General features: G+C 45.7%; 1 protein-coding gene across 1 annotated transcript in view; it reads right to left on the minus strand.

Moving 5' to 3' along the window:
* The window catches only part of KIAA1549 (KIAA1549 ortholog), a 93,784-nt gene extending 73,298 nt beyond the window's left edge, over nucleotides 1-20,486 (minus strand). The window contains exons 1-7 of the mRNA XM_030297111.1: nucleotides 17,795-20,486; nucleotides 13,278-13,366; nucleotides 12,008-12,185; nucleotides 10,411-10,541; nucleotides 7,831-8,014; nucleotides 6,547-6,606; nucleotides 4,937-5,085 (exon numbers count right to left, since the gene is read on the minus strand). Of these exons, the coding sequence (XP_030152971.1) occupies nucleotides 4,937-5,085; nucleotides 6,547-6,606; nucleotides 7,831-8,014; nucleotides 10,411-10,541; nucleotides 12,008-12,185; nucleotides 13,278-13,366; nucleotides 17,795-20,486 (3,483 nt within the window). The remainder of the gene's footprint in view (nucleotides 1-4,936; nucleotides 5,086-6,546; nucleotides 6,607-7,830; nucleotides 8,015-10,410; nucleotides 10,542-12,007; nucleotides 12,186-13,277; nucleotides 13,367-17,794) is intronic.
* Between the last annotated feature and the right edge of the window lie 1,827 nt (nucleotides 20,487-22,313).

Consider the following 22,313-nt stretch of genomic DNA (forward strand, 5'->3'; position numbering starts at 1 on the left):
TGACCCTCCCCCGCCGTTCATGCTCTGTCTCTCTCTGTCTCAAAAATAAATAAACAGTAAAAAATTTAAAAAAAAAAAGAAAAGAAAGAAGATGTGGTATATGTATGTATGTATGTACATACATACAATGGAGTATTACTCGGCAATCAAAAAGAATGAAATCTTGCCATCTGCAACTGGAGGATGGAACTGGAGGGGATTATGCTAAGTGAAATTAGTCAGAGAAAGACAAAAATCATATGACTTCACTCATATGAGGACTTTCAGAGACAAAACAGATGAACATAAGGGAAGGGAAACAAAAATAATATAAAAACGGGGAGGGGGACAAAACAGAAGAGACTCATGAATATGGTGAACAAACTGAGGGTTGCTGGAGGGGTTGTGGGAGGGGGGATGGGTTAAATGGGTAAGGGGCATTAAGGAATCTACTCCTGAAATCATTGTTGCACTATATGCTAGCTAATTTGGATGTAAATTCCAAAAAAATAAAAATAAAAAATAAAATTAAAAAAAAATGGGCATTAGATCTGAATAGACATTTTTCCAAAACAGATATACATATGGCCAACAATTATATGAAAAGGTAAACATCACTAATCATCAGAGAAATGCAAATCATAACCACAATGAGGTATCACCTCACACCTGTTAGAATAATATCAGAAAGATAATAGATGAGTGCTGATCAGGAAGTAGAGGAAAGGGGACCCTTATGCATGGTTGGTGGGAATGTACAATGGTGCAGCCATTGTGGAAAACAGTAGGGAGGTTCCTCAAAAAAATTAAAATAGAACTACCATATGATCCAGGTCTCCCACTTCCAGATACATAGCCAAAGGAAATGAAATCCACAAAATCTTGAAAAGATATCTGAACACCCCTGTTCACTGCAGCATTATTTACAATGGCCAAGACATGGAAGCGACCTAAGTGTCCGCCTCTGGATGAATAAAGAAGATGTGATGTGACACACACACACACACACACACACACACACACACACAAATGGAACATTATTCAGTGATAAGAAAGAAGGAAATCCTGCCATTTGCAACAACATGGATGGACCACGAGGGCATTATGCAAAGCAAAATAAGTCAGACAGAGAAAAACAAATACTGTATGATCTCACTTATATGTGGAATCTAAAAAAGCCAGATTCACAAGAACAGACAGTAGGTGGTAGTTGCCACGGGCAGGGGGTGGGAGAAATGGGTGATGGTGGACAAAGGGTACAAACTTTCAGCGACAAGATAAATAAGTTCCAGGGGTCCAATGCACAGCACAGTGACCCTAATTAACAATACTGTATTATATACTTGAAAGTTGCTCAGAGTGTAGATCTTAAAAATTCTCACCACATACACAAAAAAGGGAACTATGTGAGTAATGAATGTGTTAACTAATTTTACTGTGGTAATCATTTTGCAGTATATACATACATGAAGTCATGACATGATACACTTTAAACCTATACAGTGTCATATGTCAATTATATCTCAATCAAGCTAGAAAGCCATGCTTAAATTTGCCATCTCCTAGGTCAAACAGTACTTTGATTTGTCCCAAAATTGCTATCTCTCAGGTGTTAAAGGTAGTCCTTTCACATTAGGACTTCGGAATCTGTGTACCTGCTATATCAGCTTTATACAAATATACCTTTCTATTTTGTTGCTGTTTCTCTTAATAATATGCAACAATTTCGCTGCCCCTTTAGACTCCAGCAAACTGCACGACTGATGTTTTGGGGAAATGCCAACAATGAGTCCAAGCCCTCTATTTTAGACAGACAACTTGAACGTTTGGTCTCTACGTTCGCAACTGGCAAAATGCAGCTGCTACTTGGCCAGCCACGTGTGCAGAATTGTAATACTGCCCCGTGTTCTGGACTTGGCTGCTAGACTCCTCCCTCATCACCGGAAACTTCTGGCAAATCAACCATTTCATGATTTCACTGTGAATGCCTTCTTTCAGATTATTTATAAGCTCCTTAACAACACAGGTCCAAACTCTCATCCCTGAAGAATCTGTTCTTTATACCTCTCCATCCTGAGAAGGGCTCATCTATCCTGCCCTTTGTTTGCTATTTCTAGGCTAATTCCCTGACCACTTCTATTCCCTAACCACCTCCTCCTCCCCCCAACTGGGCTGTAGTGATTAATTTTTATTAGCCTTTAGAGTGGAAGACTATCAAAGGGCTACTGAAAAGCAAGGAGATTATACCCACCTGTGTCACTACCTGCATGCCTGTTTATTACACTGAAAAGTTCTGATACATTTCGGAAATGGGTTTTTCTTGCAGAAACCAGGTACCCATCTACTTGGGTACATAATTAAAGATTCTATAAGCTTATTCAGTCTGAAAGCAACGATCAGTAGAATCTAATTCTAGCATCCTTTCTAGATGACTTATCAGATTCATATCTGGAATCCATACAACCACAGTACAACGTGGCCATCATTTGGGGCAACATTTTCAATTTCATTTTTTAAATTATTTTCTGATTCAAATCACATGTTTACTCTACAAATTATATGCTCACTGTGAAATTCTGAAAAACACACAAAAAGTATGAAGAACAAAATGAAAATCACCTGAAATTCAACAAACCAAAGAAAATCACTGCCAACATTCTGGCATATTGCCATTTTTTTGCATAGGTTTTATATTAATATTTGGATGAGAGTACAGACATTCTTTGGTAGTCTCTCTTCACTTGAGCATTTCTCTATATCACTCAATAATTTTTAAAAAATGACACTGGCTACATAACATTCCAACATGAGAAGATTCACTGTTATTTATTTACTCGTTCTCCAACTGCAGGACATTTAGGTAGTTTTAATACTTTCACTTTTGCAGATTATATTTTGATGAAGAGTCCTGCACTACTGTAGATGAACCCTTGTCCACACATCTTCACACTGTGTCACTCTAAGGGGGACGAGATGTCGGGCAGGCCTCTACGTAATCCATCAGATGGCACCACTGGCCATGTGGCTTGGCTCCCACAAATCTCATGTTCCTACCTTAGGGAACTTGCACAATGAAAGTAGCACCTCAGTATGCAGCTTTGTGGTGCTCTGCAGGGAGTAAGCTTAGGAATTCCCTGAGCTAGCACCTATGGGTTAACAGGGCATATAGGAACAGGAAGCCTCAGGATGAAAGCGTCCAAAATCAGGTAAACAAGATTAGGTATTCAGGGAGGAAACGCCCCCCAACTTAGTACAACAGCAGAAAGCTGCTTTCACAGCAAGGAAGGACCAACATAGGTAAGCGGGGCTACAGACCGCAGCAGGGCTAAGTTGCCCAGAGCAGAGCTAAGTAGCAAAAGAAAGGTGCCATTAGCAAAAGAAAGGTGCCATGTTGACCCTGAGGCGGCATGCTGTGTCCCTCTTGTCCCCTAGGCTAGCTAGATAAACACACCTTGGTGCCTCATGCCCGCAGTAAACAACCATCTGCCCAGCACCAGGATTTTGTTTTATATTGACCAAAACCCCTAACACTGCCTATCTTCGAAAACCCCTTTTCCCTCATACCCATGAGTTAATGTTCACGGTTTCATTCTCTTTGTGCACGTCCATCACGCTTATAAGCCTTCTGATCCTAATAAAAACGGAGCAAAAACCCTTACTCTGGGCTCTTGTCTCCTCCCGGACATTAGCCTCTCTCGCATTTTAATCCTCCATCGGCTCTCTTGCTGGACAAGAGAGAACTTCAGACCCAGAGTCTACAACGGTGCTCTGTAACTGCTTCGTGTGCATAAATTAACCTCCACCAAGACCTTGAGCTCTATGAAGCCGGGGCTGCTAAATAGGGCAAGGCTTTCTACATGTCATTTTAATTTTTTATTTTCTGCTTATTTAATATTACTCTCAATGTTTTATTAGTTTTTAAAAATTTCTCTATACTCTACTGCACCTGACAAGGGAACTACGCTGGGGAGGGGAATCAAGAACTGTGCTTATGGGCAAAACTTGCTAAGAGGGTGACAGAACAATGATGTCAGCTCAAGGCAACCCCCCCCCCCACCGTCGTCCCCCACCCCAGGTCCAGCTGTGCACCTTCCTCTCTGTTACCTCCAAACCACCCACCTCTCTGCCCCTTGCACTTCTGGGTCTCATCCCACTTTCCTGTCTCTGCAATGCCATGGCTCTAAATATCCCAGTTTGCTAGCTCTGTAAGTCAGCAGTCAAAAAAGAAAAAAAAAAAAAATCCAAAAATAACATAATTCACATTGAGATGGGAATAAATTACAGCCCAAACCTCCGACTCTCTGTGAGCGTGTGAATTTCTTCACAGATCATTTTTCGGTTCTGTCATTCATAACCTTTCTGCTAGTTTACAAAATGAGACGTAGGGTGACAGATGGTAGGTACCTAGACTTACTGTGGCGGTCATGATGGAGTGTATGCAAATATCCAATCATTATCTTGCACCCCTGAAACTAATATAATGGTATCTATCAATTTTGCTTCAATTAAAAAAAGTGAAGACCACTGGGTAATACAAAACAACCACGGTTGACAGGAGGCAGGAAGGATGAAGTGCCTGCAGAGAGGGCACGAAATTCTCCTCTCTCTGATGGCTTAAGGTCTCTTCCAACTGGATGATTTACAGCGAGGATGCTATTAATAATACTTCCACTGCATAAAATGGACATTTTTGGTAATTAAAAAACTACTCTGCAAATAAGGTCACCTGATGGCAGGGCAACCCAGTGACACACTTCCTTTCCTCTGCTCCCCACGGGGTCTATTTGTCTAGACGCTAGTTGAACTGAAATGCTCCCACGTTCAGCCGCTACCTGATACTGCCACCAGTCTAAATGAGAATTTTCTCACGGCACTTTCCATTTGCATGAAAATACAGCGTGTTTTTAGACGAGCGCCTCCCCCCTCCGCCCCTCCTCCCTTGGCCTTCTCAGAGTACCTGCACGATGCTGTTCCCGGCAGCAATGGTGGCCCTTCTCCACATCCGCCTCCGGGTGGACACCTCGCTGAGCAGCTGAGCCAGTTTGCGTTCCATCTCAGCCTGAAACACTTCATTCTGGAGCTGCTTCTCGACAACGCCCAGGAGAACTACATTCACAAAACAAAGCACATGCAGGCGCCAAAACAAGTTAGCAGTGGAGGAAAAATGGGTGCGTGTGCAGGAGATGTTAACATAGGGTTGCTATAGAGTGCCAGTCCCTAGGGAGGACACACTAAGAGGAGAAAAAGGGAATGTGGACAGGGTCACGGGGAGCCAGGAAGGGCTGCTCAGAGGTCTCATTTACAGCTCCAAGCTCCAAGTGCTACACAAACTGGTGGCCACAAGTCCCAGGAACTCAGCAGTGGAAGAGCTTTGGAGCTAAGAACTCCCACACAAGATCAAACATTTTATTTGCACTTATTTCAAAACTTCTGGAAATGGTCTGAGTTCATATGTTATCTTGACTCAGGACTTAGACTCGTAAACTGACCCAAGAGAGAAGGGTGCCTGCCTTAAACCATCTGCCATAAACAAGATTATCGAACAGATAACGGGCTGGTCGGCGTATTACAGGAGAAAAAGGCATGTGCTTTTCAACCAGAACTGGCTCAAATCTGCTCTGAGACAGGACCACAGACAAGTCCCTTAAGTGCTTTGAAAATTATCTGGAGGGGCGCCTGGGTGGCTCAGTCCGTTAAATGTCTGACTTCAGCTCAGGTCACGATGTCGCAGTTCGTGGGTTCGAGCCCTGCGTTGGGCTCTGTGCCGACAGCTCAGAGCCTGGAGACTGCTTCAGACTCTCTGTGTCTCTCTCTGCCCCTCCCCTGCTTGCTCTCTGTCTCTCTAAAAAACTAAAATGAAAAGGAAAGTATCTGGAAAATGGTGCCACTGTACTATCAAAGAGGTGGAGCCTTTACACGGGCTGTTGTATGTGAAGCGAGGAGGGTCTGCAGGTACCGAGAACCCATAAGTTGTGACCATGACCACTGTACATGCTTCGTCCCCCTGACCAGTTACTTACTGTGCCGCTCACATGCTGGGCGCACAGTGAGGGTGTAACTACCTCTTACACTTTGATTACCCAGTTAGAAAGCCTTTATCTGCAAAGCCACAGCTATAAATATCTGACCCAGGCCCACACAACTTTTAAAAAAGCTTCTTAAAAAAAAAAAACAAACCAAAAACAAAACAAAAAAGCTTCTTACTTGCTCACCAAGCTTTCATCCTCATACAACCAAATAAATAAGGCTTTTTAGAAAAAAAGAAATCCTTGCTTTGGAACCTCATCCTGTTCTGGATCAGAAGACGGTCAATTCTTGATAGACGTTCCCCCGGACCTGACGTATGAATTTTAAAGAAAGCCAATTCTTTTTGTGCCATAACTCAGTGGGGCGCGTTGCCACAGCTGAATCCGAATTCCTTTCTCATTCATTCTTTGCCAGGAATTTAAGGTACATTATGCCCTGAATTTAGGACTCGGAAACAAGAAAGGCAGTATCGTGCTCAATACGCCCGCACAGACTTTTTTATTCTTACAGCTTCCAAAACATTATGTAAGTTAAATATACCTGTTCTCACCCAAGAAGACTTCAGCAGCTGGGATAAGTTGAGCTGTGGGTACTGGAAGGCTATAAAAAGAAAAGGAGGGAAATCTGTAAAAAGCAGGTTTGCAACCATCAGAAAGGTAAGTCTAGGGAGTACCCGGTAAGTCACAGCACACTGACTTTCCTATGCTACCGAGCGCAAAATATGGAAGAACAAGATGCCAGACTGGTGTGAAGGCACAGACAATATGCAGTTTCTGAGCATGAGAGTCTCCAGGAGAAAGACACAGAGAAAGAAATAGAAGGCTTGTTTGAGTGACACTGTGGACAGTGCTTCACAGAGAGAGCCCGCCCACAAGGTCCCCTTGAAATCTCATAGTTCCAGAGCAATGGTTTTTCACACTGTGTTCCCCAGGGCCCTAGGCTTTCCCAGCAATGACTCAGGGTCCCTATGTCCTGGCTTGCCTGGGATAGTCCCAGGGCACCCCGGCTGTCCCACATACTTATTATTTTATCCCTACCTGCACTGCACAGAACTGAAAGGTGCTATTTGTAAAGAACAATTCTCTCCCTGCCTGCTCTTGCATTTGATAAGTTACTCTTTCTAATTTAATTAACAGCACACTAAAACACAGAAAGGTCCTTAGACCATTTGGCTGTTCCATTTTGAAAAAGAATTTGATGTGGGTTTTTTTTGCCTGACTTCAACTCTGGAATCTGCTGTTTTTTTGAAGTAAACGTTTTCCCCACCCCCACCCCCACTCCATTTGCACCGTGAATCTAACTGCTTCAGCCAGGAAGAAAGGTTTTGTTTGGTGTTGTTTATTATTCCTTTTTTTTTTTTTTTTTTCAGTTTTACATGTACATGCAGTAAATTTTACTCTTTTTTAGGATACAGTTTTATGGCTTTGGACAAACGCACAAACTTGCATAACCACCGCCACCATAAAGAACAGAACAGGCACATCAGCCCCCCTCAAAATTGCCTTCTGCTACTCTCTTGCTGTCTAGCTTTCCTCCCACGCATCACCCCTGGCAACCACAGGTCTGCTCTCTGTGCCTCTGGGCTTCACCTTTTCCAGAACTGTCCTCATCTTTAACAGCCCAGGTTACTCTCAAAAGACAATACTACACCCAGGCCTGGGGGTGAGGAGGGCTCTGGGGACCCTGCCTTGACTCTGAGAAGCTCCAATTTTAGCTGATTTATAGTCTGGATTTCAGCCAAATATTTTAAGTGAAAAGAAGAGGTCCAGCAATGAAAATATCCGTGGTCACTTCCCCAGGGATTCAGGCAACGGCAGTACTCACGTTCAGCAATCTGGAGCACTGGGTATCCCAGGTAGAAACTGAACTCCACCACGCTCAAGTTCCTGAGCAGCTGGCTCACTTCCGTCCCGTTCAAAAACCCCTGCGCGCCTCTGACTGCAAAGACAATATTCACCGGGCCCCGCCGAGGAGCCGGCCTGGAAGCACCCATGGTGACATTCAAGATCTGAAAGAAGGAAGGTAGGATGAGCTTCCAAAAGGATGCAAAACATTCGGCTAAAAGCCTGTGATTTCTCCCTCACCATTTCTCTCGTTGATTTTTTTTTTTTTTTTTTTTTGAAGGAGGTAACGTTTTCAAAGGAACAAACTGGCTTCACCACCTGGTTCCCGTCTGCGATACTTAAAATTCTGTTTACTGAAAATGTTTTTTACTTTGGGTGGTGCACTGAACACAAGTATTTATAGTCCCTCCCACCCCAAATCCCCACTGAAATAACAATAGAGCTGAACAAAGGGGAATAAACCCACAACAGGGCTGAGAATGGAAGAAAATCAGAGATTCTGTCAAATTCCTGGAAGATGGAGAGAGGGTGGGATCATCATGATAGAAGCCAGAACTGAGGGAACTGAGACCCAAACCACACACAGGCCTGGAGCCCAGGAGCCAAGAGCTGGCTGCCCCAGGAGAGCTCTGCAGGAACGGTCACCAGAGGAGACAATCAGGACAATTAATCAAAGCCCGTGTGCCAAGAAGTCGAGTTGACTTTCTCCCTCTTCTTTCCTTTCTAACTGCCACACACAGGCCAACACACAGGAGCTGGCAGCAGCCACATCTTCACCCTGACCGGCCCAAAAAACCGCTCCCTGGGCAGAAAGGATCTTCCCGTCAGAGCAAGCTTAAAGACTGTGGGTTTGGACCCTAACAAGAAGGAGGGGCGAGACTGCGATAACCCCAATGCACACAAGAGACAGAGAAGGAAACAAAAGGAAAAAAGCAGCAGAGCTGCGGTGAAAATTACACCGAAGCGCTCCATCCCCAGGAACCCTTATCCTACAGGGAGGTGGGGGTCCCAGTCTGTTCCACCACCTGCAGTGGCATACTCTGCCCGACCCAGTGCTCCAGCGAATTCTCCCAGCAGGAGACAGGGCAGGGCGGATACAGACACAGACACCACAGCTGAAAGGGAGAGCGGCCAAAATCAACAACCTGCTTCTTCACTTCTAACGGCGACCAACCCACGGTCTCCAAATATTTACAGTAAACTAGGAGCACAAACGCGAAGGAACAAGATCAACACAGAACAACAGCTGCAGAGAAAACAGAGACAACTTGGGAACCAGAAGGCAACTTCTAGCAAATTCTCAGTAATCTCCTCAGAGACTTTTCCAGGCGATAGCGCATCTTCATTCAAGGTAATCCTGCATCTTTGCAGGAGAAGCCACAAAGAAAAAGGAGCAAAGAACAACAACAACAACAAAGGATAGCTGAAAGAAAATTCAGCAGAGGGACTGAAAGACATGATGGATGCAGCTGAAGATGAAATTAATGACTTCAGGGGACAAAGTTTAGAAAATCTGTAAAAACAGGGAATTTTCAAAAGAGATGGACCATAGAAGAAAAAATAAGAAATATGAAAGGTGGATCCAGGTACACCACAATCTGTTTAATATAAATTGTAGAGGGGACCTGGGTGGCTCAGTTGGTTAAGCGTCCAACTTTGGCTCAGGTCATGATCTCACAATTCGTGAGTTCGAGCCCTGCATCAGGCTCTGCACTGACAGTGTGGAACCTACTTGAGATTCTCTCTCTCTTTCAATCTCTCTCTCTCTCTCTTACACACATTCTCTCTCTGTCAAAATAAATAAATAACCTGTAAAAAATGTGTAAGTCATAGAAAGAGAGAAAAAAGAATGTGATGAAAAATATCAAAGAAATATAAAAACATTAGCAGTTTCCATACAATACATACAAAGCCTGTTTTGTTGGTTTTTTTTTAACATTTATTTATTTTTGAGAGAGAGAGAGAGAGAGAGAGAGAGAGAGAGAGACAGTGTGAGCTGGTGAGGGGCAGAGAAAGAGGGAGATACAGAATCCAAAGCAGGCTCCAGGCTCTGAGCTGTCAGCACAGAGCCCAATACACGGCTCAAACTCAAGGACCATGAGATCATGACCTGAGCCAATGTCGGCTGCTTAACTGACTGAGCCACCCAGGCGTCCCCAAAGCCTGTTCTTTAATTCGTGGCTATATTCTCTGTTTTTAGAGTGAAGTGCTACATTTCATGGTATTCCACAACGTGAAACGCTAGTGTATTTAGGCATTTAGGTTGATACCATTCCTTCTTAGAACATTCTAGAATTTCTGGCATATGCTCATCTCTCTCTAGCTCGCCACATTTGAGCTCCCTAGTTATCCTGTTACTCTATAACCTTCAAATATGCCTAGCCTACTCACGCCATGTGAACTCAGGGCCCTGGAAAGAGATCAACCTTGATTCATGTGAACAGAACCTCTTCTAAGAAAGGAAATGAGGAAGAGTGCATTATGGCCTAAACGAAACATGTGAAGCTAGTTCGTCTTCCAAGGACAAAGCACCTTGTTCTGCATCCCGCGCTATTCTCACCTGCACAGTGAGGTTATGCGTCCCCTGGTGGTGTTTGCTCACTTCTGAAAGAGCTATCATCAGGCCTTTCTCGATGCGCTGGGTGAAGCTGCACAAGCCAGTATCCACACTCTGAGGCACAAACTGAAGTACTGAGAGAAGGAAAGCAATCACAGGCCCACGAACCAGGCGTTGCTTTAGTATTGACGAATGAGGACGGGAAAAATACTATCTAGCTCAACTAACACATCCATAGCACGCGATGAAGTACTAAGAGGTATCACTGATGGGTATGGTAGCATGGAAACCTAAGAGGGCTGCCTCTGCACCAAACATATATATATATACGATGTGAAGGTGGCTCGTATCATTTTAAAATGGAAAAACAGGGGCGCCTGGGTGGCTCAGTCAGTTGAGCATCCAACTTCAGCTCAGGTCATGATCTCGCGGTCTGTGAGTTCGAGCCCTGCGTCAGGCTCTGTGCTGACAGCTCAGAGCCTGGAGCCTGTTTCAGATTCTGTGTCTCCCTCTCTCTCTGACCCTCCCCCGTTCATGCTCTGTCTCTGTCTCAAAAATGAATAAAACATTAAAAAAAATTTTTTTAATGGAAAAACAATCAGCATCAAAAGATTCAACTGACCGAAACATTCCAAATATGAAATGTGAATAGTTACAGGTGAAACGACAGGATATGTGGTATTACTTTAAAACACTCAACTCCTCCAAAAAAACACTGTGGGGATAGATGAAACAAAACTGGGAACACATCGATAATTTTTCAAGCGCGGATGTGTGTGGAGTGTATTAACAGTCCTCATCTCTTAGGGCGCCTGGATGGCTCAGTTGGTAGAGCACACAACTCTTGACCTCAGGGTTTTGAGTTCAAGCCCCACATTGGGCATGGAGCTTACGTAAAAATATAATGACTTTTATTTTTTTTTAATTTTTTAATGTTTATTTTTGAAAGAGAGAGAGAGAGACAAAGCGTGAGTGGGAGAGGAGCAGAGACAGAGGGAGACACAGAATCCGAAGCAGGCTCCAGGCTCTGAGCTGTCAGTACAGAGCCCGACGCAGGGCTTGAACCCATGAACCACGAGATCATGACCTGAGCCGAAGTCAGATGCTTAACTGACTGAGCGACCCAGGCGCCCCATGAATTTTTTTTTTTAAAGGTCTTCGTCTCTTAGAAGCATGGGCTGAAATATTTATGAGGGAGATGACATGGTGCCATTTCAAAATAATGTGAGAGGAGGGCACATAGATGTAACAAGACTGACTTAGGAGTTGAAATTTGCTGAAGCCATATGAGGAATACATGGGGGGCTCATTCAACTATTCTGTGTACTTTCACATCTGCTGGAAATTTTCCATAATTACAACGTGGTTTTTTTATTTTATTTTTTTTAATATGAAATTTATTGTCAAATTGGTTTCCATACAACACCCAGTGCTCATCCCAACAGGTGCCCTCCTCAATGCCCATCACCCACTTCCCCCTCCCTCCCACCCCTACAATTTTAAAGAAATTTTTTTAAGTCCTCCCCCAATATTTTAAAAACATAAAAAATACAGTGACATTTTATTGACAAATCAAAACAACTATGCTCAGTTTTCTCACCCGTGTGCACTTGGAACCTGGACTCTGGCACAAGGAAGGAAGGTTTCACAGCCAAGATTAAAGGAGTTTGGTCACGTACAAGTTTACTGTTTATAAGTACATTTATGACTGATATCGCCGTGTAAACAAAAGGCCCAGATGTTACCAGGAAAGTGAAGTCAGCGAACAGTTCATAAACCTATGAAAATTTAAAAATACAAAAGACAATAATTATCAAATTTGAGAGTACTGTAACTCAAAATTAAAGGAAGTTGTACAAAGTAGAAAAATAACAGAGTAAGTAAGGTGAAAAGTAAATGGGGAGCTTTAAATGAAGGGGGAGGGCTGCAAAGATCATCAAAATTTTATTTTAGTTTTCCCTTTTACAGACCCGCCGACCTTCTCAAAAACAGCATAAAATTATAAAAGCAAAGACAGCAAAAAAGAAGAGCAGCCAATAATATGAACTGAATAATGAGTTATGGAGAATTCCAGGTTGTATTTTACAAGGTTAACTTCAAAGCTGTCGCATTTAATCCACATATAAAGGAGCCCTTATTCTGTTGAGCAGTGCTAGCCAAAAGACATTCATGAGCCACAAACGCAACTTTGAAATTTCTAGTAGCCACATTAAACATAAAAAGAACAGGTGAAATGAATTTTACTTCACCCAATATATCTAAAATGACATTTCAACATGTGGTCAACCTAAAAAATCACTGGTGAGATAGTTTACGTTTCTTTCTTCACTCATCTTTGAAATCCTGTGTACATTTTGGACTGACAGCGCATCTCGATTCAGACAAGCCCAAATGTCACGTGCTCGGGAACCACGTGTGGCTCGTGGCTCTGTTCAGGATGGTGCAGGTCTACAGCGTGGCTCTCTGACCTCACCACAGGACAGGAGGTATGAGCACAGGGGCCACTGTAAAACGTACGGAAATCTACCTCTATCTCACTGAGTGTACAGATATATGCATATGCGCTCATTCTAACATCTAATTCAAATTCTAATCCAAGTCCTTTTATGTAAATCGAGGGGCGCAAAAGCATCACATCATCATCCCCATCTCTGGTCTTAGAGACTTTTTTCTCCAATTCTGCCAACACATCTCTCCAGTGGACTACACCTGGCCTCACATGAGATCAGGGCTTCCCCAATAAAGTGACGTTTGAATGGCTATCCAAAGCAGGAGCAGGTGTTCACCAACAGGAGGAGGGGGGGAGAGGAAAGCGCGTGCTAGGACGGAGAGGTGCCGTTAACCTGGGCTCCAGGGCCACAGGGACCCACCTTGAGCTCCACAGCACGGTTGAAGTGGATCCTCAACACCTCTTTGATGGACGTAATGATGTACTCCTGCACGGCTCTCCGGGCCAGCACTGCAAGGCAAAGCCGACCACCAAATGCACGTCAGTTTCATTATAATACTGTGGGCATCACACTTCTGGTCCCCAAGGCAGAGCCCATGCTGTGCCAAACTGCGACAGCAGGGCCCAGAACCATTTTTTAAAATAAGGCCCAGACTAGGAAGAACAGAGGAACAGCAGCGGATCTTGAGGCTACCAGGTAAACCGTGCTCACCACACTAAGAAAACCCTCGACTGTCTCTGCCCCAGGGGCTGAGACCAGGGATCAGTGGCTGGGGCCCCGCCAGGGAACAAAGAACACAGAGTTCTCATTGTCGACTGGGCAAATAGTAGGTTTTTCTCTTGGCTATGTCCCTAATGGTAAAACACCAAGTTTTAAAAACGCTCAGCAGGAATATTTTAGAAGGCCTTAAGATGTTACTCAACAAAACTAGATGACCTCTCCCACTATAAAATGAGGTCTCCTACCCCAGCTTTTCAACACGGGAAGTGAAGGGATTTCACTAGTAATGGGGGAAAAGATGTTCACAATTCCCATGTATTAAAATTTCATGTAGGAAGTAAAATATTTCTTATAACACAGTCTAGCTATATTTAACTCTCCTTTCACATCTAAGAAATTCTATTTTAAAATCTGTAATAAGTAAGCCTCTTTCTCGGGGTTTGGAAACATGTCCTGCTCCCCCTTCTCTTCCCCATTTTTTCTTTCCTCTTCCATTAACTTCTCATAATGCGGAATCTAAATACATTTGAAATTATGATTCAGTTTCCCTCTTCCCTAGTCCAAGTTTGTAAAACTAGAGACAGAATCATGCTGTATCTTTCATTCTTTGAAAAAACCCAAATGTTTAAGTTACATTTGATTGTTTTCTCTACTGATCAGTAACTTTTGATAGGAAAAAATGAGAGTTCATGAGACCAGGAGAACAAATCCAGACACCCTGACTGCCTTGCTGAGTGACACCAACGGCCAGCTTCGCCTAGTCTGCATGGGCTCCAGGAGAACTAGACTGCAACACTGATTTTAAAGGGAAAGACAAAAATGAGTAGGAAGGAAAAAAGCAAATGAAAGGAAGAAGGAAGGGAGGGACGGAGGCACGGAGGAATGGAGAGAGGGAAGGAGGGAGGAAAGATCTCAAAAGCTGAACTTGGGGAATGTAGAGACAGAATGGAAAATCAGTGACAGATAAACCCAAAAGATGACACGAGGAAGCACACATCGTACATAGCCCCATCTAAAGGTATCACTCAGGGGGACACCTGGGTGGCTCCGTCGGTTAAGCAGTCGACTTCAGCTCAGGTCATGGTCTCACAGTCTGTGAGTCCAAGCCCCGCGTCGGGCTCTGTGCTGACAGCTCAGAGACTGGAGCCTGCCTTGGATTCTGTGTCTCCCTCTCTCTCTGCCCCTCCCCTGCTCATGCTGTCTCTCTCTGTCTCAAAAATAAATAAAAACATCAAACAAAATTTTTTTTTAAATAAATAAAGGTTTCACTCGGGAGAACCATCCAAATATTACTCTGAATAGTCCACACGGCCCACCGTGATCAACTCCACCTTCTCTGGTTAATCTGGGTAAGACCTAAAACTGTAACATCAGGTTATACGTGCAGGAGTCTTTGGGGGAAAAGGACCGTCGGCAACATATATCTCACAGTTTCTCCAAAGATTTAATTTAGGCCAAGAGAGGCAAAAGGGGCGGCCAGGGTCTGTCAGGTCCTGAGTGGGAAGCACAGCCTCACCCCTTAAAAGATACATGCCGTCGGGGGCACCTGAGTGGCACAGTCGGTTAAGTACCGGGCTCTTGGTTTCAGCTCAGGTCATGATCTCCCAGTTCCTGAGCTCAAGCCCCTCATCCGGCTCTGTACTGACAACGAAGAGCCTGCTTGGGATTCTCTCTCTCCACCTCTGTCTGCCCCTCCCCTGCTCTCTCTCTCTCTTTCAAAATAAGTAAACTCAAAAAAATAAAAAAATAAAAAAGAAGAAGATATATCCAGTCAAGTGCTCTCCCAAGAGTCCACTAAGGATCAACAGAGTGTTCTTACTTTTACTACAGAACTCCATAAAAAGAACCCTTTCAGAGGACAAGTACTCACCCCAACCCTCTCTCTCTTTTAAGTAATTACCTAAAAGAAACCAAGGCCAAATCTAAATGAGGATTCTACACGAAGTGATCCTTCTTATGGGTCAAAGATAGCATTTGTTTCCATTTAAAAATACAATGCAGGGGCGCCTGGGTGGCTCAGTCGATTGAGTGTCTGACTTCGGCTCAGGTCATGAGCTCATAACTCGTGAGTTCGAGCCCCTCCAGTTTAAGCCCCGCCTCTGGTTCTGTGATGACAGCTCAGAGCTTGGAGCCTGCTTCCGATTCTGTGTCTCCTTCTCTCTCTGCCCCTCCCCCACTCGTGCTCTGTCTCTTAAAAATAAACAAACATTAAAAAAAATTTTTTTTAATACAACGTAGCAAAAAAAACATAATGCAACAGCCTGGGTACCTATGCACAACTCTACACATTTACTAAAACTGCTGATGTGTACATTTACAGTGGGTCAAGTTTACCCCAAAGGCTATTAAAAAATACACAATCCCTAACAAAGGATGCCAAATCCATTAACTGTATGTCCTATATGAAAGTTAATCCATTCTATATATGATATCCTTAAGAGATACTTCTAAAATGGTTTCTCATTATTTGTAGAAAAATTTGAGGGTCGCCTGGGTGGCTCAGTCAGTTAAGTGTCCGACTTCGGTTCAGGTCGCGATCTCACAGTTTATGAGTTCGAGCCCTGTGCCAGACTCTGTGCTGACAGCTCGGAGCCTGGAGCCTGCTTCGGATTGTACGTCTCCCTCTGTCTCTCTCCCCCTCCTCCCCTCACGTCCTGTCTCTCAAAAAATAAACATTGAAAACAATTTTTTTTTTTAATTTGAAAGGACACACTGCAACTCTAAATATCAATAAATGTCATGGAATTCAAGAAATAAAGAAGCTTTCAGTAGCTCTTTCAATGAGCTTCTTGTAGCGGACCATATGTAATAGTTTTGTAGAAAGGCAGAAAAAGTATCATGTCTATAAGAAACTCTTCTCTCTCATCGGGACTACTGTTATCCCCTAGATGAACGTTTATCACTTGCCCCAACCTCATTTCCTAGCATAATTACCTCCTCCTCCCACTGCACAGCCTAATTACCAGCCAAGCTGAACCTCCTTGGGCTGTCTGACCTCTCCACCTGTGCTCACACCCTCCACCATGAGGACACTTTCTTCCATCTCCAGACGACAGCCTTCTTGAGTGTGTCAGTCCAATTCACATCCTTCCAAACCCATCCCTCATCATCCCAGGGCCACTCTTCTAGAACTCTTCTTGAACAGCTTCAACCATTCTTATCACAGCCACCAAGAAAACACGGCTCATGTCCACCCTGCTAGAATCTAAGCTCCTTGAAGGTCAGAACCACATCATTCATCTAGATAACCCTTAAACCTTCTAAAGACACCTCACGCATGCTGAGTGCTCAATAATTATTTGTCACATGAATTCACAAATACTTCCTTGTTTGGGAGAGGGAGGGAGTTAGGAGAGCACAGGCTTCAGGTGCTCCCACCATCTCAGAGGATGGGGTCTCCGCCATGATGAGCAGAGGATACATGGTTCACCTCACTGACGTGATCTCCTCCTTCCTCACCCCACCTTTCCCTGTTCTCTCCCGATTTCGTGCGACTACAGCAGTGGGGCAGATGCGGGGGAAGCATCTGCTTGAAGCTAATCACTCAGGCTGTGGACAAGGGGCAGAGATAAAAGTCTGTGGACCGAGATCAGAGGACACGGGGCTGCTCTCTGTTTCATTCTTGGATTCTCAGGATCCAAACGACATTTCCAGGAACATGTAAGAGCACAGCGGCCCCCTTAAGGAAAAGAATAATAAATTAGGAAGAAATTACAGCGGCTGCCCTTACACATTTGCCCAACTAACTGCTCGAACCACACCTGAAGGTTTTTTTTCCACGACACCAACTGCACGTGCACTGGGTTACGAGTTCCAAAGACAAAGATCCTAGCAGATGTTTCTACGGTCGTTTAAATCTTTTATTTTTCTTACTGCTACTATTAACGAACATATAGTACTCTGTGGGTGTTTCTTACGTGCCAAACGCTAGGTTAAGTATTTTATATGCAGTGATGCATTTAAATCTTTAATAACCCAATGCAGTATGTGCCATGATCGTCCTCGTTTAATAGTGGAGGAAACCAAGGTGTAGAGAGACTCGTTAAGTGTCCAGAGAACTCACAGGAGAAAGGCGAAGGAGTGAGGGCTACTGCCCAAGAGCTCTCCGGGCCTGAAGCCCGTGCTCTTTCCCAGGATGCCGTGTCTTGGAACATTCCATCCAAGCACCGAAGAGAGATCGCCCCGACCAAGAGAAGTGACTCGAAACAGGGCCTTACCGGTTGTGATCAGATAGGCATCGGGAACCGTAATATCACACACATACGGCGGCTTGGTGGTGACCAGTGCTGGACTATGAACCGCTGCTTCAGAAGTGGAGGTGGGCACGGGATGAAGGGATGGTGGGGGGTGCACAGAGCTGCTCTCGTGGGGATTCCGACTCGTGGTTCTGCTGCTCAGGGTGCTGCCGTCCACAGTATCCCCAGGGGCAGCACCGGCAGTGGGGGTGCTCGGATCAGTGGAGGTGAGCACTGGCAAGTCTGTGGGTGTGAACGACGGGCCCACGGGGACTGGCTCTGTTGGAAGAGGTGAGGGGCTTGCCTCAGAAACAAACGAGGAGGCTGATGACGGGTACACATCGGTGACTGGGAGCGTAGTGCCGGGAATGACTTTGGATAAAGAGGAGAAGACCGACGTGTGACCGTCCGAAGCGCTGACACTGTCGCTGGAAGGTAGCGGGGTTGGAAAGAGGGAAGACTCCATGACAACGGGGGTTGTACAAAAAGCAGTCAGAGGTGATGCGGAGTGAGTCCCAATGGTCAAAATGTTGAGGGTGGGCTCAGAACTGGAGGGCGCCAGGGTGGTGACCGCCGATTCATGGGCAATGAGTGACCACTCAAGATAGGAGGTAGTTTCAGTGAGGGCTGAGGTAAAATGAGCTTCGGGACCGGTCAGCGAAACCGTGGACGCCTCAGAGACCTTGAGAGAACCCGAAGGGAAGCTGGAGAGTAGGGGCATTTCAGAGTAACCAGGAAGAAAAGTGAATGTATTTGAAAGAAGGTCTGAACTTGGCCAGAGCTGCGAAAATTCAGAGCTCGTGGGATTAGGAACGGAAAGCGGAGGGGCCTCCAAATCGACAGAGTCGGACAACGGGAGTGTCTCAACCAAGGAAGAAAACGCCTGAGAAATGAAGGCCGACGCATCACTCGATGTCCCTGAAGACGGAGAGGCAAGTGTTTCTGAAGATGGAGACACCCAACTGCTGGGTTCCAGGGGTGGAGTTGAGAAAAAACTGGACGCGGAATCCAGACCGAGGCCGGTGACATGTTGGGAAGAGCTGCCGGGCTCCCAGTCGAGGGAGAGTGAAGGCTCTACTGACGATCCCCGAGTAGAAGACATAAAAGGACCTTGGTCTCTGCTAGCGGGCGACGGCGTGTTCCGGTTTGCTGTGCCCGAGTCAGGGAGCACGCTGCCGAGGAGCGAGGGAAACACGGCTGTCACGCCGGACGGCGTTCCTGGGCTTTCGGGGACAGAGGAGGAGCCCAGAGTGGCAGTATCGGGTGACACTGGCACAGAGAGGCGGCCGCGGGAAGGATCCGCTTGAGTGGTCCCAACGCTCCCGGCACCCACGTCGGCCGAAAGACCGACGCTGGCTCCTGAGATGCCAGCGGATGGAGAAGAAAGCGGAATAACCGGTCGGGAGGGGAAAAGTGTATTAAATTCCTGGGGATCGTCTTCAAATTCAGGGAAGTCCGCTACTCTGCTGCTCGGTGGAGAGAGGCTGCTCACTCCCAGCGTGGTCACCGTCAGGGCACCATCCCCTGATCCAACGTCTTTCTCCACCACGCTCGCTGACGCAACGTGCCGAGGCGACGCCACGGCGCAGGACACGCACCACGTGTACGGCCTGAACGGAGCCGCCGGGCTCGGGACGTGAGTGTCGTCCACGGGCCTCGGGACCCCTGACGCTTCCCTGGCGCTGCCGGGAAGAAAGGGGTTATAAGAAACATCCGCTGGCCGAGTAGAAAAGGACACAAGCGCGAGAGATGAGAACAAAGCCGACTTTGTACGGCCGCGGCCACAGGCAAGGGCTGTCTGTGCCAGACTTGCAGCGGGGTCTGTTCTTGGGAAGATGGTTTCTTCTAGACTGCGACTCAGAGCCGTGGGCATGTCGGGGTATCTGTCCGTGCCTGTGGCCAGAACATCCTCCGGAGGTGGGGAGACCTCGTCCCAGGAGGGAAAAGCCTGTGGAGGGATGCCACTGCCTGACAGCGGAGGCTGTGCGGCCAGAGAGCCAGAAAGAAGGGTTTCTCCATCCTCTGTTCCTGAAGCCGCGATCTCCGGCAAAGTCCTGCTTGCCGAGTGCCCGTAAGTGTCAGTAGGATAAAGCACCAAATTCCTACTGGGACGCGGCAGTATGCCCTCAGAAGTGGAAAAGGCTGACCAAAAAGCACTGAAATGACTGGCGGACTCGGCATACGTTGTTGGCTGTGGCACTGTGTTTTGCCAGGCTGACGTCATTTGCTCATCCTGGAAAGAAATAATGGGCAAAGAGGGAGTCAGCACCGGCGGGCTGACTGGGAGATGCTGTAACGGAGAAACCACGCGCGAAGTGGCCCAGGGAGTTTCCGGCAAAAAGTTATCCATTTCATCGTCATCTCTGACCACCTCACTGCTCGTCATCGACACATAATTGGCCACAAGGATGCTGTGATCTGCCATACTTTGGGTCGGTGTTCCTGGGTTTAAAAAGACTGTATCAAAAATAGTGGCAGATGGAGATGATGTGACCTGGAGAGAAGGGCTTTGCTGGGACCCTGGAGCAGTTTCTGTTAAGGCCACATGTGCAGTGCTGTGCACGGTGCTTTTCTTCATCGTGAGCTCCACGGAGGATAAAGAGAGGTTGTGCTGTTCCAGAAAGAGCTCATCTACAGAGAGAATAAAAGCTGGGTTAGTTGCAATCAAAGCCATACTGCTAACGCTTTGTTTCAGATGTAAGAATTTATTCATTGAACAAATATCCACTCAACTATGAATATGTACAATTCACAGTTGGAAGTGAAACAGCTAATTGGGAGCCAGAAATTGCCAGAACAACCGTCAGGGTAATATCCACAAATATTCATCAATGTGAGCACCACCTTCACTTCAGCTTGTGTGGAAGCAGATCGTGCCATTTTTTCTCTTACTTTCAAACGACACCACAGAATACCGGAAATGGAGGAGGTCTTAGGAGGCTGTGTGGTCCATTCTGTCTCATTTATCACACAAGAAAGAGAGCTGAGAGAAAGTAAATCAATTACATGATCACCCAGACAGAGGTGGAGTGAGAACCTCAAGAGAAGCCTGCCTTGAATTCCAAGCCCACATTCCTTCTCTTCCACAAGAGCCGGCTCTCAAGAGAAATGAACACGAGAACCCTGAAAGCATCACTCTCTACACAGGTAAGAGAGTTCAAAAGATCCTAGTTTAGGGCCACCCACACCAAGGCCCCAGACTCCCTCCAGGCTTGGCTCCCATCATTCCCTGTTCCACTCTCACACCTTCCTGACTACGCTCTGGCCCATCCAAACTCCCTCTGGCTTAGCGATTTCTGCACATTCTTGTCCCTCTGCCTGGGATGCCCTTCCCTGGCTCTCCACCGGGATTATTCCTACTGGCCCTGCAGATGCAACACAGATACTGCCTCCTCCTTCAATGCTCTAAAGTGGAGTGAGTGCCTCTCCCAAGGCTTCTTACCTGTCGTATCCCTTAGCAGGCCTCACTTAAATTCACTGTCTGCTCATTACACTGCGAGCTTCCTGAAGACAAGGACGGTTGATCTGCCTTCCCAGTGCCTAGCACAGTGACTGACATATAGTCAGAGCTCAATACATGTCTGCTAAATGAATGAATGAATGCATGAATGCATGAATGCATGAATGCATGAATGCATGAATGCATGAATGCATGAATGCATGAAGGAAGGAAGGAAGGAAGGAAGGAAGGAAGGAAGGAAGGAAGGAAGGAAGGAAGGAAGGAAGGAATGGTGTCTGAGAACCAAGTTCTGTTATGTGCCCACCACAACATCCTATCTTCCTCTCAAAACTTTCGTATTCTTTACCCTTGTGACAGCTGTCTTGATCATGGACGTGGCTGAGGTGTCTCCACCTATAATTCGGATACAGAGAGGCAGGATATGTACTGGCCCAGGCCCCTAATGAAGGCCCAGAGCACATGGTATGTCCACTGAAGCACAGGCTGAGGACTGAGCAGCTATCATGACCCATAACAAGACCCTCCTCTTGCTTGTCCAAACAGTCTATCAGAACGTGAGCGTGTGAATCGTTTAGAGACAATCTTGAACTTGACCTTTTTATTTTATTTCTTAAAGTAAATTGTTTCTGTTCTATTCCTGGCACTAGGGCAGACTGGAGCTCTCGATGTCTTCTCACATCATAACACTGACTTATGCTTACTAAATGTTCGAAAACATCTTTTTACGTGACTAGATGAGCCTGCAAGGCGATAAGGGACGTGTGCCATACACAGGAACAAAGGAGGAGTTGGAGTAGTCATCAAGCACTGCAGTCACTGGAGAGAGGGACACTGGACCAGAGAGCCTCAGATAGAGGGACACTTAGAACACGGGGGAATAAGGGACGAGTGTTGGGTCTGAACAGGTAAAGAACACAAATGAAGACCATCTCCAAAAAAGTGAGACCTGAGAAGGACCATACTCTCCGGGCAAGAGTGAATTAGGAAGAAAAACAGCCACCTCTCCGAGAACAGCAAGAAAAAATATCTGTCTCAACCTTG

Source organism: Lynx canadensis, chromosome A2 (assembly GCF_007474595.2).
Source record: "Lynx canadensis isolate LIC74 chromosome A2, mLynCan4.pri.v2, whole genome shotgun sequence".
NCBI lineage: Eukaryota > Metazoa > Chordata > Mammalia > Carnivora > Felidae > Lynx > Lynx canadensis.